At 49.1% G+C, this 17,643-nt stretch overlaps 4 protein-coding genes across 4 annotated transcripts; 1 reads left to right on the forward strand and 3 right to left on the reverse strand.

Annotated features, from left to right (window-relative positions):
- Positions 1 to 353: 353 nt before the first annotated feature.
- Positions 354 to 7,426, forward strand: COCCADRAFT_5568 (uncharacterized protein; the record flags this gene model as incomplete). The annotated part of the gene is made up of 4 exons (XM_007714688.1): positions 354 to 726; positions 782 to 1,053; positions 1,213 to 2,527; positions 2,580 to 7,426. The coding sequence occupies 4 exons, from the start codon at positions 354 to 356 to the stop codon at positions 7,424 to 7,426; spliced, it is 6,807 nt and encodes a 2,268-aa protein (XP_007712878.1).
- A 404-nt stretch (positions 7,427 to 7,830) lies between these two features.
- Positions 7,831 to 9,515, reverse strand: COCCADRAFT_97807 (uncharacterized protein; the record flags this gene model as incomplete). Its single annotated transcript, XM_007714717.1, has 4 exons — positions 7,831 to 8,379; positions 8,442 to 8,866; positions 8,928 to 9,229; positions 9,289 to 9,515. The coding sequence occupies 4 exons, from the start codon at positions 9,513 to 9,515 to the stop codon at positions 7,831 to 7,833; spliced, it is 1,503 nt and encodes a 500-aa protein (XP_007712907.1).
- Positions 9,516 to 10,602: 1,087 nt separating this feature from the next.
- On the reverse strand, positions 10,603 to 11,541 carry COCCADRAFT_37325 (uncharacterized protein; the record flags this gene model as incomplete). The annotated part of the gene is made up of 1 exon (XM_007714718.1): positions 10,603 to 11,541. The coding sequence occupies one exon, from the start codon at positions 11,539 to 11,541 to the stop codon at positions 10,603 to 10,605; it is 939 nt and encodes a 312-aa protein (XP_007712908.1).
- Positions 11,542 to 13,482: 1,941 nt separating this feature from the next.
- COCCADRAFT_97765 (uncharacterized protein) lies at positions 13,483 to 15,183 on the reverse strand (the record flags this gene model as incomplete). Its single annotated transcript, XM_007714719.1, has 3 exons — positions 13,483 to 14,534; positions 14,591 to 14,989; positions 15,045 to 15,183. The coding sequence occupies 3 exons, from the start codon at positions 15,181 to 15,183 to the stop codon at positions 13,483 to 13,485; spliced, it is 1,590 nt and encodes a 529-aa protein (XP_007712909.1).
- Between the last annotated feature and the right edge of the window lie 2,460 nt (positions 15,184 to 17,643).

Below are 17,643 nucleotides of genomic sequence, written 5' to 3' on the forward strand. Positions count from 1 at the left end.
CACTCAGCGCACGCAGTATATAACCATTTTGAGTTAACACCTGATTGATACCATTTTATATACACCCCGCATATTCTAATTCTAGGGTCTTTAATATCTGCTCTTCCATCTGCATATGCTCCATTTTAGCTCCAGCAACACTCCCCTGTGACATATACCTTAACAAACATCCAACTGATACGATTCTACACATGAACACATGTGTTTCTGAGAGTTCCAAAACTCCACTACGCCAGCCTCAATTTTGTCTTACCAAAATACATGTGAGCAACGTTAGGGACGTTGATAGGACCAAGAACCTACCAAGCAGCTGATCGCACAAAACACTACATCAGCGCAAAGTGCATTTCACGATGAAGCTCTCAAATACACAATCAGGCTCTCAGCCGACCTCTCCCGATACAAATAGCTTCGATCCAATTGCAGTCGTCGGCTTCGGATTCAAATTCCCCCAAGACGTAACAAACGCAGAGAGCTTATGGAAACTCCTCATCGAGCGCCGGTCGACCATGACCGAGATTCCCAAGAACCGATGGAACATCGATGGATTCTACAAAGAGAATGGTCACCGACCTGGCACTGTGAAGAATCGCGGTGGCCATTTTCTATCCGACGATCCAGCACGCTTCGATGCGCCGTTCTTTTCTATTCAGCCGGCTGAGGCGGAATGTATGGATCCACAGCAGCGCTTGCTGCTCGAAACGAGTTATCACGCTCTTGAAAACGGTATGCGGATAGCCCAGGATCATTCAAAACATATACTAATACCATCTTCCCTTAGCTGGTATTACCATGCAGGATGCTGTAGGCACCCGAACATCAGTCCACGTGGGGTGCTTATTACAGGAGTACAGCCAAATTTCTCAGAGAGATGCTCAGATGCCTGGCGACTATCGTATTGTTGGCTCAAGTGGTCTGGCTATGTTATCAAACCGGTTGAGTTGGTTCTACGACTTCAGTGGACCTAGTATGACTGTGGATACAGCTTGCTCTGGTGGTCTTGTTGCTCTTCATCTTGCGTGCCAGGAGTTACTTGCTGGAAGCGTTAATATGGTGAGTCTAATCTCATAACTTCGTCAAATAAAGACGCCCGGAGATATACCAGCAGCGCCTCGGAATTGGTAGCGATGTTCGGACTAATATGTGGGGTTCGGCCTCCTATTACTACATGGAATGGATTGACTTCTAACATCAGAATACTGACGGTAACAGTCTCTTGTATGCGGCACCAACTTGTGTCTACTACCAGACTCGACTGCCCTATTGAGCAGTCTTAACATGATGTCCAAAGACAGCGTATGCTACTCCTTCGACGAGAGAGCTTCTGGCTATGCACGAGGAGAGGGTTTTGGAGTCCTGGTTCTCAAGCGACTTTCAGAAGCTATTGCCGATGGCAATAATATCCGCGGTGTGATTCGGTCGACGGGTTGCGGCCAAGATGGCAACACTCCGAGTATCACATCGCCTAGCCAATCCGCACAAGAGCGCCTTATTCGCGAGACGTATGCACGAGCCGGTCTCAGTCTCGACGAAACTCGCTACTTTGAAGCACATGGAACTGGTACTAAGGCTGGAGATCCATGTGAAGCTGCTGCTATCAACAGTGTATTTTCTGCTCGGACGCCCGAAGACCCAATTTTCGTTGGCGCGCTCAAGTCAAATATGGGCCACCCTGAAGGCGCTAGCGGTATCGCTGGGGTGATAAAAACGTTACTGGTACTTGAAAAGGGTATCATCCCGCCGAATGTTTACCCTGAACGCATCAATCCTGCCGTTACGGCCGCTGGACCGAACTTGAGATTCCCGTTGAAACCCGTGCTATGGCCGACCAGTGGAGTCCGACGTGCAAGCGTGAACTCTTTCGGATACGGTGGAACAAATGCACATGTCGTTATCGATGATGCGCTCAGCTTTCTCCGCGAGCAGGGTCTAGAAGGGAGACACTGCACCGCAGATGTCCGAACGATTGAGGAAGCGAAACACGTCCATCCTTGCAACACCTCGACCTTGATCCGCACTTCCAGTAACGAGAATGGTTCTGAAACCATGCCTTCTGGTAGCACGACTTGTGACGACACGCCTTCTGGTTCTGCAGGCGATTATGAAGAAGCCAGTACTTTTGCGGGTGAAAACAGCAAGTTCACTCCGAAGCTATTGGCCATCTCTGCTTTTGATGAGCGAGCAGTTCATCGATCGATTGATGCGCTGAAGAAGTGGATGAGCGATCACATGGATGATGAAAATCGCCGTCAGACACTGAACGATATCGCATATACTCTGGCCGAGAAACGTACCAAGTTTCCATGGAAGAGTACATGTGTCGCCTTATCAAACACTCAGTCTGAAATGGCTTGGTCTCCACCTGTGCGATCAAAACCAAATGCAAAAATTTGCTTCGTGTTCACGGGACAAGGCGCACAATGGCATGGGATGGGTCGCGAGCTCATGCAATACAATGTTTTCTCGAAGACTATGCGAGAAGCTGACCAGTACTTTCAATCGCTGGGAAGTTCGTGGTCTTTGATAGGTAAGGTTATCGACATGTTTTCAAGCTCATCAATTAATGCAAACTACTACAGATGAACTATGCAACAAATCCGAGAGCGAAACAGCTATCCACAAACCGGAACTTAGTCAACCAATATGCACAGCTCTTCAAGTCGCAATCGTTGATTTACTGACTTCCTGGAAAATCCGAGCATCTGTTTCTGTCGGCCATTCGTCTGGCGAGATTGCTGCTGCATACGCCAGTTACGCGATCTCGCGCGAATCTGCATGGATGGTTGCATACTTCCGAGGCCTTGCAGTCAGTATCACTCAGTCCTTGAGCCCATCGAATGGTGCCATGGTTGCTGTTCAGGCCCCGCTGGACTCCTGGAAGCATTTGATGGATAAGCAGAATGAATCACACGCGGAAGACCCCGTCGTCATAGCTTGTTACAACAGTCTGCGCAGCTTTACACTTTCTGGTCCTCGCGACGCCATTCATCAACTTTCGTCGACATTAAAAGAAGCAAACATCGAAGTACACATCCTGAAGGTTAATGTTGCATACCATTCTCATCACATGAAGCCAGTAGCTGGTATCTACAATAAGCTTCTACGAAATATCGAGCCCGGAGAACCACTCGACGATCAGCCATCTTTCGTGTCCACCGTCACCGGAAAACCCTTGGATCAACTCGCTGAACTGAGAACTGCAGCTTACTGGAATAAGAATCTTACTGGCTCTGTCAGATTCTCAATCGCCCTGGAGGGAATCTGTACAAAACCGGATACATCATCATGCTACTTTGTCGAAATCGGACCCCACTCCGCCTTGCGCTCTCCTCTCAGCGATATTCTCAAAACTGCAGGGAGAGACGTAAAATCCGAATACGTTTCTGTATTGCGTCGCGATCACGCGGCAGATGTCACAGCCATGCAGTGCGCAGGAAAACTACATACTATTGGGACATGTGTCGATATCTCAGCTGTCAACAATGTTCGCGGTTCCGATTCAAAGCTTCTCACATCCCTCCCTAGCTATCAGTTTGAAGATAAGAAGAGATATTGGCTCGAAGGCCGGACAAGTATCCAATACCGCCAAACCAGATTCGTGCATCACGAGCTACTTGGATCTCGCACACCTGATTGGAACGAACTGGAGGCACGCTGGACGAACCGTATTCTTCTAGACCAATCGCCGTATCTAAAAGATCACGTAATCAACGGATTGTGTCTTATGCCAGCAGCAGGCATGCTAGTCATGGCTATCGAGGCAGTGCGCCAGTTTTACGGCGACGCAGGTGCTGATGCTTCCGGGTACAGAATGAAAGATGTTTCGTTCACGAAACCTATGACATTATCCGAGAATCCACGAGGAACAGAGATACAACTGACACTACGTCCTGGAAGTGTAGATGCGCGAGATACAAAACCAGGAAGTTCGTGGAGCCATTTCTCGCTCTACGTATATGAGAATGACACATGGCATCTTTGCTGCTCCGGCTCTATCTCAATCGCATACGACAACCCAAACGAGACTTCAGCTGTACAGACCGAAAGAGCTGAAAAATTCCTCGCAGCTACAAAGCAGTGCCGCACCGACATTAGCCATGAGGAAATCTACAATGCGTTCAACAAGGCAGGGCTATCCTACGGTCCCACGTTCCGCAGCATGCACGCTGTCAAATGGGATGAGCAGAGTCAACAAGCAACAGGATCAATTGGCCTCTCCGAATGGCAGAAACACGCGAAATTCATGTATACCGATGCCCATTTGATTCATCCCGCTGCGCTAGACACCATCTTGCAGACAACATTTCCCGCCTATTCCATTTTTGCCAAGAATGCGTCTGCAACGACGGTACCTACGGGCTTCACCAACGCGTGGTTCTCAGCCAATTTGCTGCGCGCATCGAACGAAGCAAAGAGTGTAAAAGTGAACGCGCAAGTCAAGGGTTGCGGATTCCGGAACAAGCTTTTTGATGTTACTGCAGCGGATGAGCAGGATCAAGAACTCTACTTCTACGGGGAGTTGGAGACTTCGACGATTGGACGGAGCGGTGCAGCTGCGGATGAAGGAGAAGCACCACCGACTCTGTATCGCATTGATTGGCAACCGGCTACCTTCCCCGAACTAAGTCAGCAGGAGAGAGAATCACTTTACTCTGGCTCAACTGTCTATGTTGTATACAACGAGCGTGACTTTCTACAGAGCAGCTTAGCAGATGTACTTGGAAAAGTCGCACTCTCACACTGCAATGTCTCAATAATCCCGATATCTTGGAGTTCCGTCCCCCAACAAGATGTATCCCAAGCTACTTGCGTGTTTCTTCCTGGACTAGATGGAACACTCTTGCGTCTTATGAAAGATGACGATTTGAGCAAGATCAAGCAACTCCTCTCAACAGCGGACGCACTCATCTGGCCAACGCTTCAACATCCAGCATTGGACCAGAGTCCTACGGAAGGCCTTGTATCAGGCCTTGTGCGCACGCTAGCCACGGAGTCCGAAGACTACCATCTCATCAGCGTTAGTCTGGATTGCGAGAATGAGTTACAGAAGCTCGCGAGTAATATCATGGGAGTCTTAGACGCAAAGCTCGCGGATCAGACTAATGACCCCGAAGATGAGTATTGGGAAATTGACGGCGTTCTCTGTACACCACGCGTAGTCGATGATGCAGAGCTGGCCGCAACGGTACTGCCACAGTCCAAAGACGTTGCGACCACTGTTTCCAAGCCATGGAGTGAACTGAAAAATCCAATCCTCACAATCGGAGCTGCGGGCATTCTCAACACGTTGCACTACGAGCAAGATGATCCCCAAAACGACACGCTTGGAAGTGACGACGTCCTTGTCCAAGTCAAGGCCGTGGGCCTCAACACTCGCGATGTCCAAGTCGCACTAGGCCAAGTCCACGACGACGCCTTTGGCAGCGAAATCGCAGGCATCGTACTGCAAACCGGATCACGCAGCGCGTCCCATTTCCAACCCGGAGACCGTATCTTCGGCATCACACGCAACGGCGTTGCACAAACGGCAGTGAGCAGCTTCAAGCAACTACGAAAGATTCCCGGGGGAATGTGCTTTGCCGAAGCAGCTGCGGTCCCCGTAGCGTTCTGCACGGCTTACTTTGCACTGATGCAAGTTGCAGGTGTCAAGCTGGGCGACAATGTACTGATCCACGATGCGACCAGTGCGCTCGGGCACGCCGCTTTCATGATGTGTATACATCGGGGATGCATGAATATCTTTACAACAGTTGAATCGGAAGAGCAGGCGGATTGCTTACTTCGTTATAGCACTATTACCATGTTGTCTACTTTCGTCACTGGAGACCCAAATCTCGAGTACGAAATCCGGCGTAAGACTGAGGGACGAGGTGTAGATGTTATTTTGGGCTCAACTGAAGAGTTACACAGTTCAAGCGGCTGTATTGCTTCGTTTGGAAGGATTGTTGATGTTGGAGAGAAACATGCTTTTGTTTCCACGGCGAGCCGTCCGAAGGGGAATTCGTTACCAGCGGTGGTGGCGAATAAGAACGTCACGCTCGTCAATTTCAACTTTCAGGAACTAGCGGAAAGCCATTTGTTCGAAGGAATCTTCGAGAATGTCTGCCAGATGATTGTCGATGGTCATACAATACCACACGTACCACTGACCGTGTTTAAACAGAGCGAGGTCGAGAAGGCTTTCCGGGCTGTGCAAGACAAGGAAACCATGGCCAAGGTTGTGATTGAAATGGACAGCGATGAGGTTGTCGATATGGAAGTCGCATCGAGTCATTCCAAGCTACTCTTCCATGAAGATGCAAGCTACCTTGTCGCGGGTGCTTTCGGTGGCATAGGCCAAAGCATTGTCCAGTGGATAGTGCAGCAAGGCGCTCGATACTTGATATTACCATCACGCTCTCCAGTCGAAGGAACCGGGTCCGATCGCGAGCACTTCATACAAGAGCTCCAGGAAAAAGGCGCCATCGTCAAAGCACCAGTGTGTGACATCGCCGACAAGCACCAACTACAAAGCATGCTGGACTTTGTCCGCGACTTCCCAGACATCAAAGGCTGCATCCAAGCCGCAATGGTAATGCGCGACTCATCCTTTGCAAACATGTCAGTCGAAAAGTGGCATCAGTCACTTGCCCCCAAAGTCGACGGCTCCTGGAACCTCCACCAGCTCCTCCCTCCCAACCTCGACTTCTTCGTCATGCTCTCCTCCTCAACCGGCATCATGGGCTCCTTTGGCCAATCAAACTACACAGTCGGCAACACCTACCAAGACGCTCTCGCCGCGCACCGCATGCGCCACGGCCAGCGCGCCCACGCCCTCGCCTTAAGCATGGTAACAGGCGTGGGCTACGTCGCGCAAAACGAGCAAGTCCAAGCCCTCCTCCGTGTCCGCGGCATGCTGGAAGAAGTATCCACACAAGACATCTTCTCCCTCCTCCATTTCTGCTGCGACCCCAGCCGCGTAGATAATAGCAGCGTGGGTTCGCAAATCATCACACCCTTAACTCTCCCTGCGGATCTCCGTGCAATGGGTATCGTGGCTCCACTCGGCAGCACACGCCCCATCTACCACTACCTCGACACGCTACCAGCACGTATCTCCAGCACCGCCGAGACAGACAAGTCGCGGCCCTCGCACTTGCTGTCTGAAGCAAAGTCTCTGGCTCAAGCCACGGATATCATCGTTGGAGCCATCCAAGTGCAGTTGTCTAGCTTACTGGTTGTAAGCAAAGACGATATCGACCCGCAGAAAGCGATTTATCGGTACGGCGTCGATTCGCTGGTGGCGGTGGAGATGCGGAATTGGTTTTCCAAGGCGGTGGGGGCGGATGTCGCGACGGCGGATATTATGAGTGATGTTAGTATTTGGTTGTTGGCGGTCAAGGTTGCGGGGACGAGTCGGTTTGTGAGGGATGAGGTGAAGGAGTAGAGGGGTTGTACTAGGCTTAATGTACTAGGCTTAATTGAGAAGATCAAGTTTGGAACTCTATTGCTCGAAGTGGTAATTGTAGCATGGCTGTTGTTGCTTCAGGTGTTGCTAGAATGGACTTAACGTCCTTTTTAGAATATCACGGGGTAGGCCCATATCAGAACCTTTTCAGACATATTTTTCCAAAACCGGAGATCTGAATCGCATACCATGGCAAATGAACAGGTTCTTGTAAACTGCAAAATAGATTGGCAAGTATAGAATAAGCATGAAAGTCATGAATTGATATCTCTTTAACTTGATAAAAACAACAAAGTACATTATACTAAGCACAGCTTAATCATAGCGGACTGGCATATAACTAATCGTTAACTCGTTGCGAGGAACGTTTCTCATCAAACACGTTAATACACATATCTCCATCCGCGCTCGACACCAGTGTGCTCGGACCAGCCTTCAGCTTCATCGAGCTTCTTGTTCAAGCGCACCGCACGCCACTTGACCAAGCCGGCTGAGACGCAGCAAATCAGGCAGCCGACCAAGATCAAGCCACCACCGAGTCTGTAGAAAGGCTCTTGGGACCTGGGGAAAAAGTAGGGGCTGAACCAGTGGCTGACTTGACTGATGCAGTTGGCAATAGCGATAAGAGCAGCCTTCTTACTACGTGGGGCGGGTACGAGAGTAGTTTCCCAACTGAGCTGAAGATTGAGACCGGAGTAGGTGCCGCTGATGAGAAGGATGAGACCAAAGTAGCGGGCGCCAATGTTGAGGGTTCCGATGAGCATACCGCAGCCTGCAGCGCTGAAGATGATGGGAATCACAATGTGATAGAAGGATTCTTGGAAGCGACCGGAAGTGTAGGCGAGACCGCAGGCAACTCCGTATGCGATGGCGTAGGGTGGAGCTTGGACGAGGTAGGTGGTAAGAGTGTCGAACTTGAAGGTCTTCATGATCTGTAAGGCGGCACGGTTAGTCAAGAGATATTTCAGAAGGATAGTAGAGATGTAGAACTTACCGAGGGCAGGAAGTCCTTGAAACTCTGAGCGGTGACAAGAGCGAAGTGCATCATGCAGAAGAACCAGGTGAAGGGGTCCTTGGCGGCTTCCTTGAGTCCGTCCCATGTTCCACCTAACTCCTCCTCATGACCACCGTTGGATACCTGGACACGGTATTGTGCCATTTCTGACTCCTCCTTTGAAAGCCAGCGAGTGTTGTGTGGCCAAGATGGAAGCGCCCAGTAAGCAATGGCTGCTACGAGAATGGAGACGGCGCCCTCAATGATGAAGAACCATTGCCATGCGTGGAGTTTAAGGAGATTGTCCATGTTCTCGAGGATAGCTGCAGCCAAGAAACCGGACAAGATGTTGGACATGGTGTTTCCTGCGTGCCAGATAGCCATGCGCATTGGGTTCTCTTCCTTGGTGTACCATGAAGAAGTCACTGATCTCTGTCAGTTTCAAATTCTTTCAACCCGTGTCTGGGTGTACAAGCTGGAACTTACTCAGTGTGATACCGGGGAAGAAAGGTGCTTCTGAAAGACCGATGAAGAAACGGCAGACCGCAAATCCAGCGCCGCTTGTCATGGCCGGCATACAGATCGTTCCGATACTCCAAGCCATCATCATGGATGGCAAAAGCCACCTGGGATCCGCCTTGGCAAGCCACAGGTTACCGGGAAGCTGGCCGACAAGGTAACCAACATAGAAGGTCGAGATACCAGTATTCCACTGTGTATCTGACATGTGCAAATCTTCTTGAAGTCCAGCAAGGCGTGCGTTTGAGACATTGATACGGTCGAGATAGCTAGATGCACTGTTAACTTTGCTCACGTGCAGACCAAATTTTCGGGACCAGGGTCTTACTTCATCAAGAACATGAGAGTGATGCAAGGCATTAGTCGCCAATCGAGCTTCTTAACAAGCTGCTTGTTCAATATAGCCATTTGCTCCTCAGTCAAGTCACGGAGCGATTCAAAGCGGGCTTGAATCTGCTGAGGAGTGATTTGGACCTGGCGGTCAGCGATGACTTCCTTGAGTTCGGCATCGGCGCCCTTCTCGTCGATGAAGTCGACAGATCGTTTCTCCGTCATGTTGCTCGACCGAAACGTCTATGTAGCACAGGAGTTGTTGTTATTGTTGTTGAAGGAGGAGCTGGGAAGTAAGATGGACACCCGCGCTGCTGGTTCCATAGTGATGCGATCCATACTGTTATATATATCGAATGCCCAGATTGAATGCCCAGAAAAGAGGCTTGACCATAGTGTATGCAGCCATCTGGGTAGACTTTCCTTGCATGACAGGTGCTGGTGAATCCCCCAGATACCCTACAGGTGCGGGGCCCCGCAAACAACGAACGATTGGGATGGGCTGAGGCTGGGCTGAGGCTTGGCTGGACAAGAAAAACGTTAGTCGTTGGGAAAATCTAATCGTTCAGCCAGACTAGCTGGGATGAGGCCTCAGGCGCCGCCCCTTGTAACGAGGCCAAGACCGGTCTTTTCCCTCGGGAAGCCGCCACACTGCCGTCCCGCGGGTAATGGACAGCACTCTCCTCTTCCCGCCACGGGATCGAGTTGCCGCGGGATCAATCCGGTGTAGGCAGAGGGAACACCAAGCATCCTTCTATCACAAGGAAATGGACAAGTGCAGCTCGTGCAAGGAATTCACCATGGCATACTGATGACAAAATGAAGGCAAAGGACGGCTGGAGTCAGTTGACCCGGCGGTCCTGTCTAGCGCTCACGCTATCGGTGCAAAGTGTGCTTAGCACTGGATTTACCCTTCTTTCAACTATTTTAGCTTTTTTCTTCTTCAGGGAGTGATAGTCACCGAATTCTGTAGCTTTATATCGTAGTAAATACTTCTGGAAGCCTATCAGAAGAAAAGAGATGCATTAAAAGAAGATGTACATAGATATTAATACCAGAGATTTGGGAGAGTGGATTTTAGAGAAGTGGACCTCTGCTGATAGCGCTAATGTAAATCTACAAAAAAGAGAAAGATATTCTGGTGTTCTATGAGATGAACAACGGTACCTTTACTATACTCCTTGAGGAAATTACTGGGTCAGATGACGCTATTCACAGGGCCTTTGAACTCCAGCCTTCAAGTACTTTTGATGCCTTAAAACAGAACAAGAGGATATATTAACGAAACTTAAAAAATGGTATTGGTTGGAAATTATTGGTTGGAAGGTGTCAGCAGATATGCGACCTTCTCATAAACTGTGAAAACAATGCCACCGCTCAAAACCAGCCTGCCTAACCGCATCGTGCTACCGCTCCAGAATCCTCGCACTCCTCCCTTCAACAGTACCGACCGGAAAGCATCCTTTGTGCTCGCACCTCGCGCGCTCTGCGCTTGTGTCTTGATAGTGTCGAAAGGTTGTGTTGCGTAGACGGTGATGACACCGGCGACGGCACCCATGCCAAAAGTAAGTGCGCTGTTCTGCTTGAGGTTTTTCCGCCTCGCGAACTCCTTCAGGACATTGTACGATCCCATGCGAACCGCAGAAGTAGCTGACTGTTTCGCAGTTGTAGACACCAAACCTCGATATAGTCCAGCAATACCGTCGGTTTGTAGAATGACTCTCGAAGCGTGGAAGCCTCCATTGTAGCGTTGCCCGCCGCTCTTCGCGTTGTCGATCAGAGCAGTCTTTATGCGCTCGGTCGGCGTTACTGCAACCACACTCTCGACGGCGCCAGCCAGCATACCAGCCAGCATGCCGCGAGCTGGTGAGAGGACACCGCGTTCATCGGCGAGGCGGTTGCGGATGGAGTCGAAGGAGAGGAAGCGGACACCAGCCTTGAAAGCCGTGCCTACAATCAACGTAGAGCAGCCGGTGTAGATGGCCCTTACGCCATCCGTCTTGGCGACTTGAGAGAGGACGGTAAAGGGATTTTTTGAGCCGCCAGCGCCTACTTGCAGTTGTGCGCGTGTCTTGGCGAATTCGAACGGGTAGGTTGCTGTGGCTTCAACACCTCCAGCGACAGCGCCCGAGAATAACGATACGATGGCAGTCGGGGTAGTTTTCTTGGGCGCTGCTACTTGAGATGGAGTGTTGAGGCTTGTGGAGGTTTGTTTCCGGTCAACCGGATGGGTAGCAATGGCTGCGCTCATGGTGGAAATGGTGCGGTAAGCGCAAACTGTGTAAACTGTGTAGATTGTGTAGACCGTGTAAACTTTTCCATTACTTCTACTTGGCTATCGAGATGGTATATACTACGGTAACTCGAACGCGCGTTCATCATTGTAACACAGAGGTTTCAGAGGGTATCCGTAGGTACGAAGCGGGTACGCATTGCCGGAGGCGCAAAGTCCTGTTCCCGCGGGATCCCAGAAAGCACACAGGGTCTGCTGGGTGGGTTCAGCCCCGTTTTCCGCATTTACATCGGACCTGCAAACGGCGCCGTGTTCGGTAAAACGGAGCTTCTGGTCGTGCATACTTTCTTCCAAGAACTCGGTTTTGCCACCGCAACGCCAATATTCATTCCTCTTGCTTGGCGGTGCTTCGACCCATTTTTTTCTCCTCTTTGAGCGAACTAGAGCCCGGAATGTACATAGTCTCCTCAGCTCTATTCTGGAGGAGCCGCCCCATCACTTGGCTACAGACAATGTGCCTGTTTCCTGGAAATTTTCCACCCACGTGGGGAACATGTGACCATACAGCGGAGATCCGACCGAACAGCTTCCGATTTTTGTCCCAATCCAGGTATACCTCCTGGTTTAAACCTAACCCAAAATGGCTTTGGCACGGGAACCTGAGAACGAAGAGCGAATCCGCTCACCAATCCGCTGTTTACCCGCGGGAAGAAAACACTACCCGTTCGCTACACTACGTAAATCTTGGCAACAAATCGCCTCTATCCATTTTTGACATCCCGCTCACGGGTATCAACAGTACACTACGATGTCTTGGCTTTCGTGACGGACTTGGCATACTTCGACAACCAGGTGTCTAGGACCGGTAGTACATGCACATGGTAGCCGAAGGTCCACACCTCATACGATTGAAGATCAGGTGGCCTCAACTGCATAGATAACGAAGTAGGCAAGTGGAGATCAATTCATTCAACAGGAAGATATATGTAGAGTAAGCAACCGACCGATGAGTAACTTTCAGTATGCCAGTGTCAACGAAAGAATGTGGGTTCCTAGCTCGACAGATGCCAATTCTCGATTTTGCGAATCCGACATAGGCGCCCAACAGATTTGACTTGACAGGCACGCGAGCACATTATCGATTCACCCACAGTATTGACATGCCTAGCGAAAAAAGGCCCCCCCCCCTCAGACGGAGTGGCAACAAAGTCAACAAGTTGTGATTTTATACTCCGCAGTTAGGCGGTAATCATGGCCCCGCCTCCGCAAACCAGCATAGCCAGATAAGAAGAGTGGAGGTATTGCTCTGGGCGCGCGCAGACCCACTGCTCCACATGAATCGAGACGTAATATGGGGATAACGCAATCACATGGACAAACAGAAGCGTTACAGATCCTCGACGGGTTTCCAAACGACTGTTAGACCTATTTTTTTGAGAAGCATGGCTGAAGTCTTTCTTGAATTGACTTGCAAGAATTTTGTCGAGAAAACTGTACGCCACTGATACCTGGCGAGTGGCGATCTTTTTTTTTGGCTTGATTGAATGCAGTGACTTTTGCGGGCTACTATATCGCAAGGGGGCTAGATATAGGAATATTCTCGGGGGAAAAAAGCTACAGTTAGTTTAATCAGGGAGAGAATTCCAAGATGACTTCTCCCAGCACGAAATACTGAATGTACCTTACTGCGAATCTCAAAAATTGATGAAAAAAATAGGAATGAGTTGATAACAATCTCTACGCATTGAGATCGATCGGGGATGATGAAACCTAGAAAAATGATTATGAAAAACGCTGGATTTATCACGCAGATAGAAGATATTCCAGTTGAATACTTGTGTGAAATAAAATAACTAAGGAACTTGGCTAAACCAAGCTGTCTTTTTGAATTTATTAAATAAACGTTAACTAACTAGTCTATGTTATTTGATATCGAAGAAAGTCTAAATGCAACAGGTTCTATGCTGAAGTCTGGCATGTATTCAGATCACCTGTTTGAAGGTACTCAAGCTTGGAATCGCCCACTATAAAATCAAAGGTAGAAGTTTCGGTTTGATTGTCGAATTTCCTTTCAACAGTGTAATATACGTATCCAGCTTTCTCTTGAGAGGTACGCTGCATCGGGAGCACGACTGGGGTCAACTTAGGAACAACATTTCCTGGGACTCGCGTCCTCTCGACCACGTGAATTTGTGGGGTAGCTCCCTTGGCCAACAGAGTCTTTGAGATAGCAGCAACAAAGGTCATATCGATGCTCTGATCGGGATGGAAATTGGCGCACGTCTGTGCTGATTGCCAAAGCACATCGCCGTTGACAGGGTAGCTACCTGTTCCGCCGTTGTCGTAGATTTTGCCGTTGACGCGGATTTTAAACGAGTCAAAAACGTCGCTGGCGTTGAGCGATTGGAAGACTTCGAACCATTGAAATAGCTCCCTCTGGTAGCCGCTCGATGTTCCCCCCATCATTGTGGCCATCACACCATTGATCTCCTCCCCTAGAATGCCATCGTGCTTGATGGGAATGATAGATGCGTTGAGAGATGCGGGATCAAAACCGCTACCTTCTGAGATACGGATACGGAGGCGGAGGCTGAAGTCTACACCTCCGTCGTCATTGACTTCGTATTTCACAGGGTATGGCCTGACGTCTGCTGGCTGTAGGGGCTCGGTGAGCGTGACGTCTCCCGGGACGAGATTTAGCATGCGTGTAAAGACATCCTCGCACTGCAACTTGAAATAAGCTGGATCTGCCAGCTTTCTCATGGTTTTGTTATCATCCGAAGCGAAGACACGCTTATCCGAGTTCAATGTATCGTTGGCGTTGCGGACTAGTGGATTTGTGGTGGAGTTGTTAAGGTATTCCACCACCACTTGGTTGTCCAAAACATCTTTGGTGGTGTCAAAACTGGCTTTGTTCTCTTCGCTAACAGGACCAGAGACAATTTCAGGGTGGTCGACCGAGTGGACGCCACCAATGCTGTGCCCACAAGCAATCAAAGTGATCATATCGACTAGGGAAAGTCAGCTTTCAGTCAATCTACGAGATGGCATACGACGGCGGATTTACCTTCACTGAGACTAGCAGTTGCGAATCGCTGGCGGGTGGTCTCGAGGCTTGTATGGGCCTCGGGCACTCCTTTGATACCGGCTTCTATCGCATCTTTCCGGCCCAGCCTTAGTGGTACGTGCATGCCCGCACAACGATCCACTGACATAACTAGAGCCATTGCGAGAAGGTCTGACATCGGGGTGCGGATATCGTAGCCGGCAGCCATGTCCGATAATGTGTTGTTGAGTGCCTGGCCAAGGTTCTCTGGTCGTTCAAGCTCAAATTGGATCGAGGCGTCCAGTCCTCCAGTTTTCTTAGAGGCATCGTGTGTCACAGAATCGTGGAAGGCGGTTCGTACCCACTCCGCTGCCTTTTGTATACCAGGTGCACCCGCGCCAAAATCGCACGTCTGAACTTCTGTCTTGATGTAAGTTCTCTGTCAGACCATTGTTATGGAAAAGGCAGTGCGCACGATCAGATATTTGGCCGATTTTAATGTAGCCGCTTTGTAAATATAACAGGTCCTCGGTGCGGTCGTATTGGCTGGGCCAGACGTACGCCTGATAACTGGGCGCAATCAGCGCGAGACCGATTGCGAGGTTGCTCTTCATGATGTCCTTAGGTTTGTGCTGTAGAGTGATGGAAACGAAAGACTGGGGAAAGATGCTCGGAGACGACGTAGTTCATTAATTAGCTATATATGTACATTTGCCGACTAGGATGACGTTCAGGAGCAAACGGGCAAATAGATTACATCCGTGTCAGAACTTAATCAAGCTTGGTGTCACCTATCATGTTAACAGTGGGCGTAGTGACATCGTATTCTGGATACGAACAATGCAGTTATGGTAGTGCGATGAATTGAGATTCGATGAGCGGCTTGAGGAACGGCCCGGGGGCTGCATCGTTCAGAGAACGGCCTTTGATTGCTGCAATCTTATTTTGGGTGCAGGGGAAAACGCTAGGATGAGACCGGTCTAGACATGATTAGCTTTCTATCGCTAAGTTGATCAGCCCTAAAATTACCCACTCAAGCACGTAGCGAGTATTGGCTCCAGTCCGCCTTCTTTCGGCGGAACTAGGTATCACCGGCACCGTACTCCAGGCTGTCAGCAGCCTGAGAGTCGCGTGCATGTATCTCACCAAATCTTTTGGAGCCTGGAACTTAGACCTTTCGGTGAAATGGAGACAATTTTCTTCTTCATGATCATCTTCGTAGCGCAAAGAAGACTGTAGTCACTTGGTGGATGGTGAATAGTGTGCCAGGGCGGGGAATTGCTACGCTGGACAGTGAAGGTCGCCCCTGTAAGTGGAATCTCAGAGTAACATCGGCTTCGACCGGTTGCTTCCTTTCCCCCAGCCTCAACCACTTGAGCTATCTAAGGAACTGACTCTACATGGGTCTATTCCCACAGGGGTACCTTTTCATCCACAACACGACGAACAGGGTATAGATTGATGCGTCGCTCTACCTACTTAGTACACCATATCTATAATCGTATTTTGCCCAGCCAGTTAGCGCAGTTTAGACCCATAAATCCCCAAATCAAGGAGAATTAAGCCTTCTATAGAATCGATCTATAGTTCTTTAGACTGCCACCTTGTAGATCGCAGACCTAAAAAAAGAGTAGCTATGCTAGAGCCAAAGTCGCATTCTAGTTAGCACAAAGAACGTTCACCACCTTAATGTTATTAGCCATGCAAGATACAATCGCAAACACAGCGTTTATCCACATTAAGACTATTTTGACCTCAATTGGTATCCAATAGGTGCTGAACAGCTTTCTGCGCTTCTCCACAGTACTGCACAATGAGCGCTATGATGCAATGACATGGTCCAATAAGCTTTGCATATGCAAGCTTCCTTTAACTGTCACGCGGAACAATCTAGTAGTTGACATGCCACTTGGTGTCAAATTAAGTACTACATCCTGCAGAAGTGCCTATCCTAAAGTAGTGCACTGCCACACCTTTGCCACGTGGAACATTCCATTGAAGTAGCGAACGACTAGTGTGAAGACTATCGCTGCTCATCATTACTCGTGTTGTAAATCATATTTTGCCAAGCACATAGCAGTGGGTTCCCGCGATTTTTGATAGAAAAGCAGCTGTCCCAGCCAATCAACTGCTGTATTTCAATGATGATCAAGCAGCCACTAGGATTATGACAAAAGGACAGCTACTTGTGCGTAAAACTTTAGAAATTATGCTAGCTAGTCTGCTTAGGCCTTTTTTCGCATTGCATTGCTCCTAGTTGAAAACAAAAACATGGGATTTACAAAACCAAATACATGCGCATCAAATACTTGTTTCAAGATCAGGCAGGTGTCCCCCTGCAAAAATCCTGTGAGGCTCAATAGCTCTACTTTTGCCCAGGCGCAGGATTCTGTCGGCAGACGTGAATGGAATAGTCTCCAACTTAATATCTTTTTTTAGGTGCACCAATCAATCTTCTCCCAAATAATCACCACCACGATTGCCGCGCACGGAAACCACATCGACAGAGTATATCCGCCATTTCTCCACCATGCAGTTACGTTGGAAATAGTGGGCCAAGTTCGTGAATACAAAGAAAGATGTGCTTGACACGAGATGCCAAGGCACAATACGTACGAATACATGAACTCATCGCTAAGCTTCGTTCCCTGGTTCCTTGCCCAGACGACGAATTCGGTTACTCTCTTCCTTAAGCACTCTTGAACGATCATGTGTACCCATTCATTGCTGATCTCCTCGGCAACGCCGAACGTACACCGTAATTGTAAGTTGAATCGTTCACATCCCCTTAGTAAACTTAATTTATTGAATACCATATTTGGCAATGGTTTTACCTACATGTTTTCCATGCGACTTGGCGTATCATTCTGAGGTAGCACCACAGTGTCACGCTGCATAACTCCACTAGAAAAAAGTTGATCATGCCACTTACCCCCTTTGTAACGTAACAAGTCTATAACCCTGTCTTCTATGGCACGCGGCTCGACTATTTAAGTGCTATCTTTGAGAGAGTAGGATTTTAAAAGAATTCCCTTGTCTTTGCAGAAGTCAAAAAGAGTGGAGTGTTGAAGGTA

This window comes from Bipolaris zeicola (genome assembly GCF_000523435.1).
Source record: "Bipolaris zeicola 26-R-13 unplaced genomic scaffold scaffold_87, whole genome shotgun sequence".
NCBI classification, from domain to species: Eukaryota; Fungi; Ascomycota; class Dothideomycetes; order Pleosporales; family Pleosporaceae; genus Bipolaris; species Bipolaris zeicola.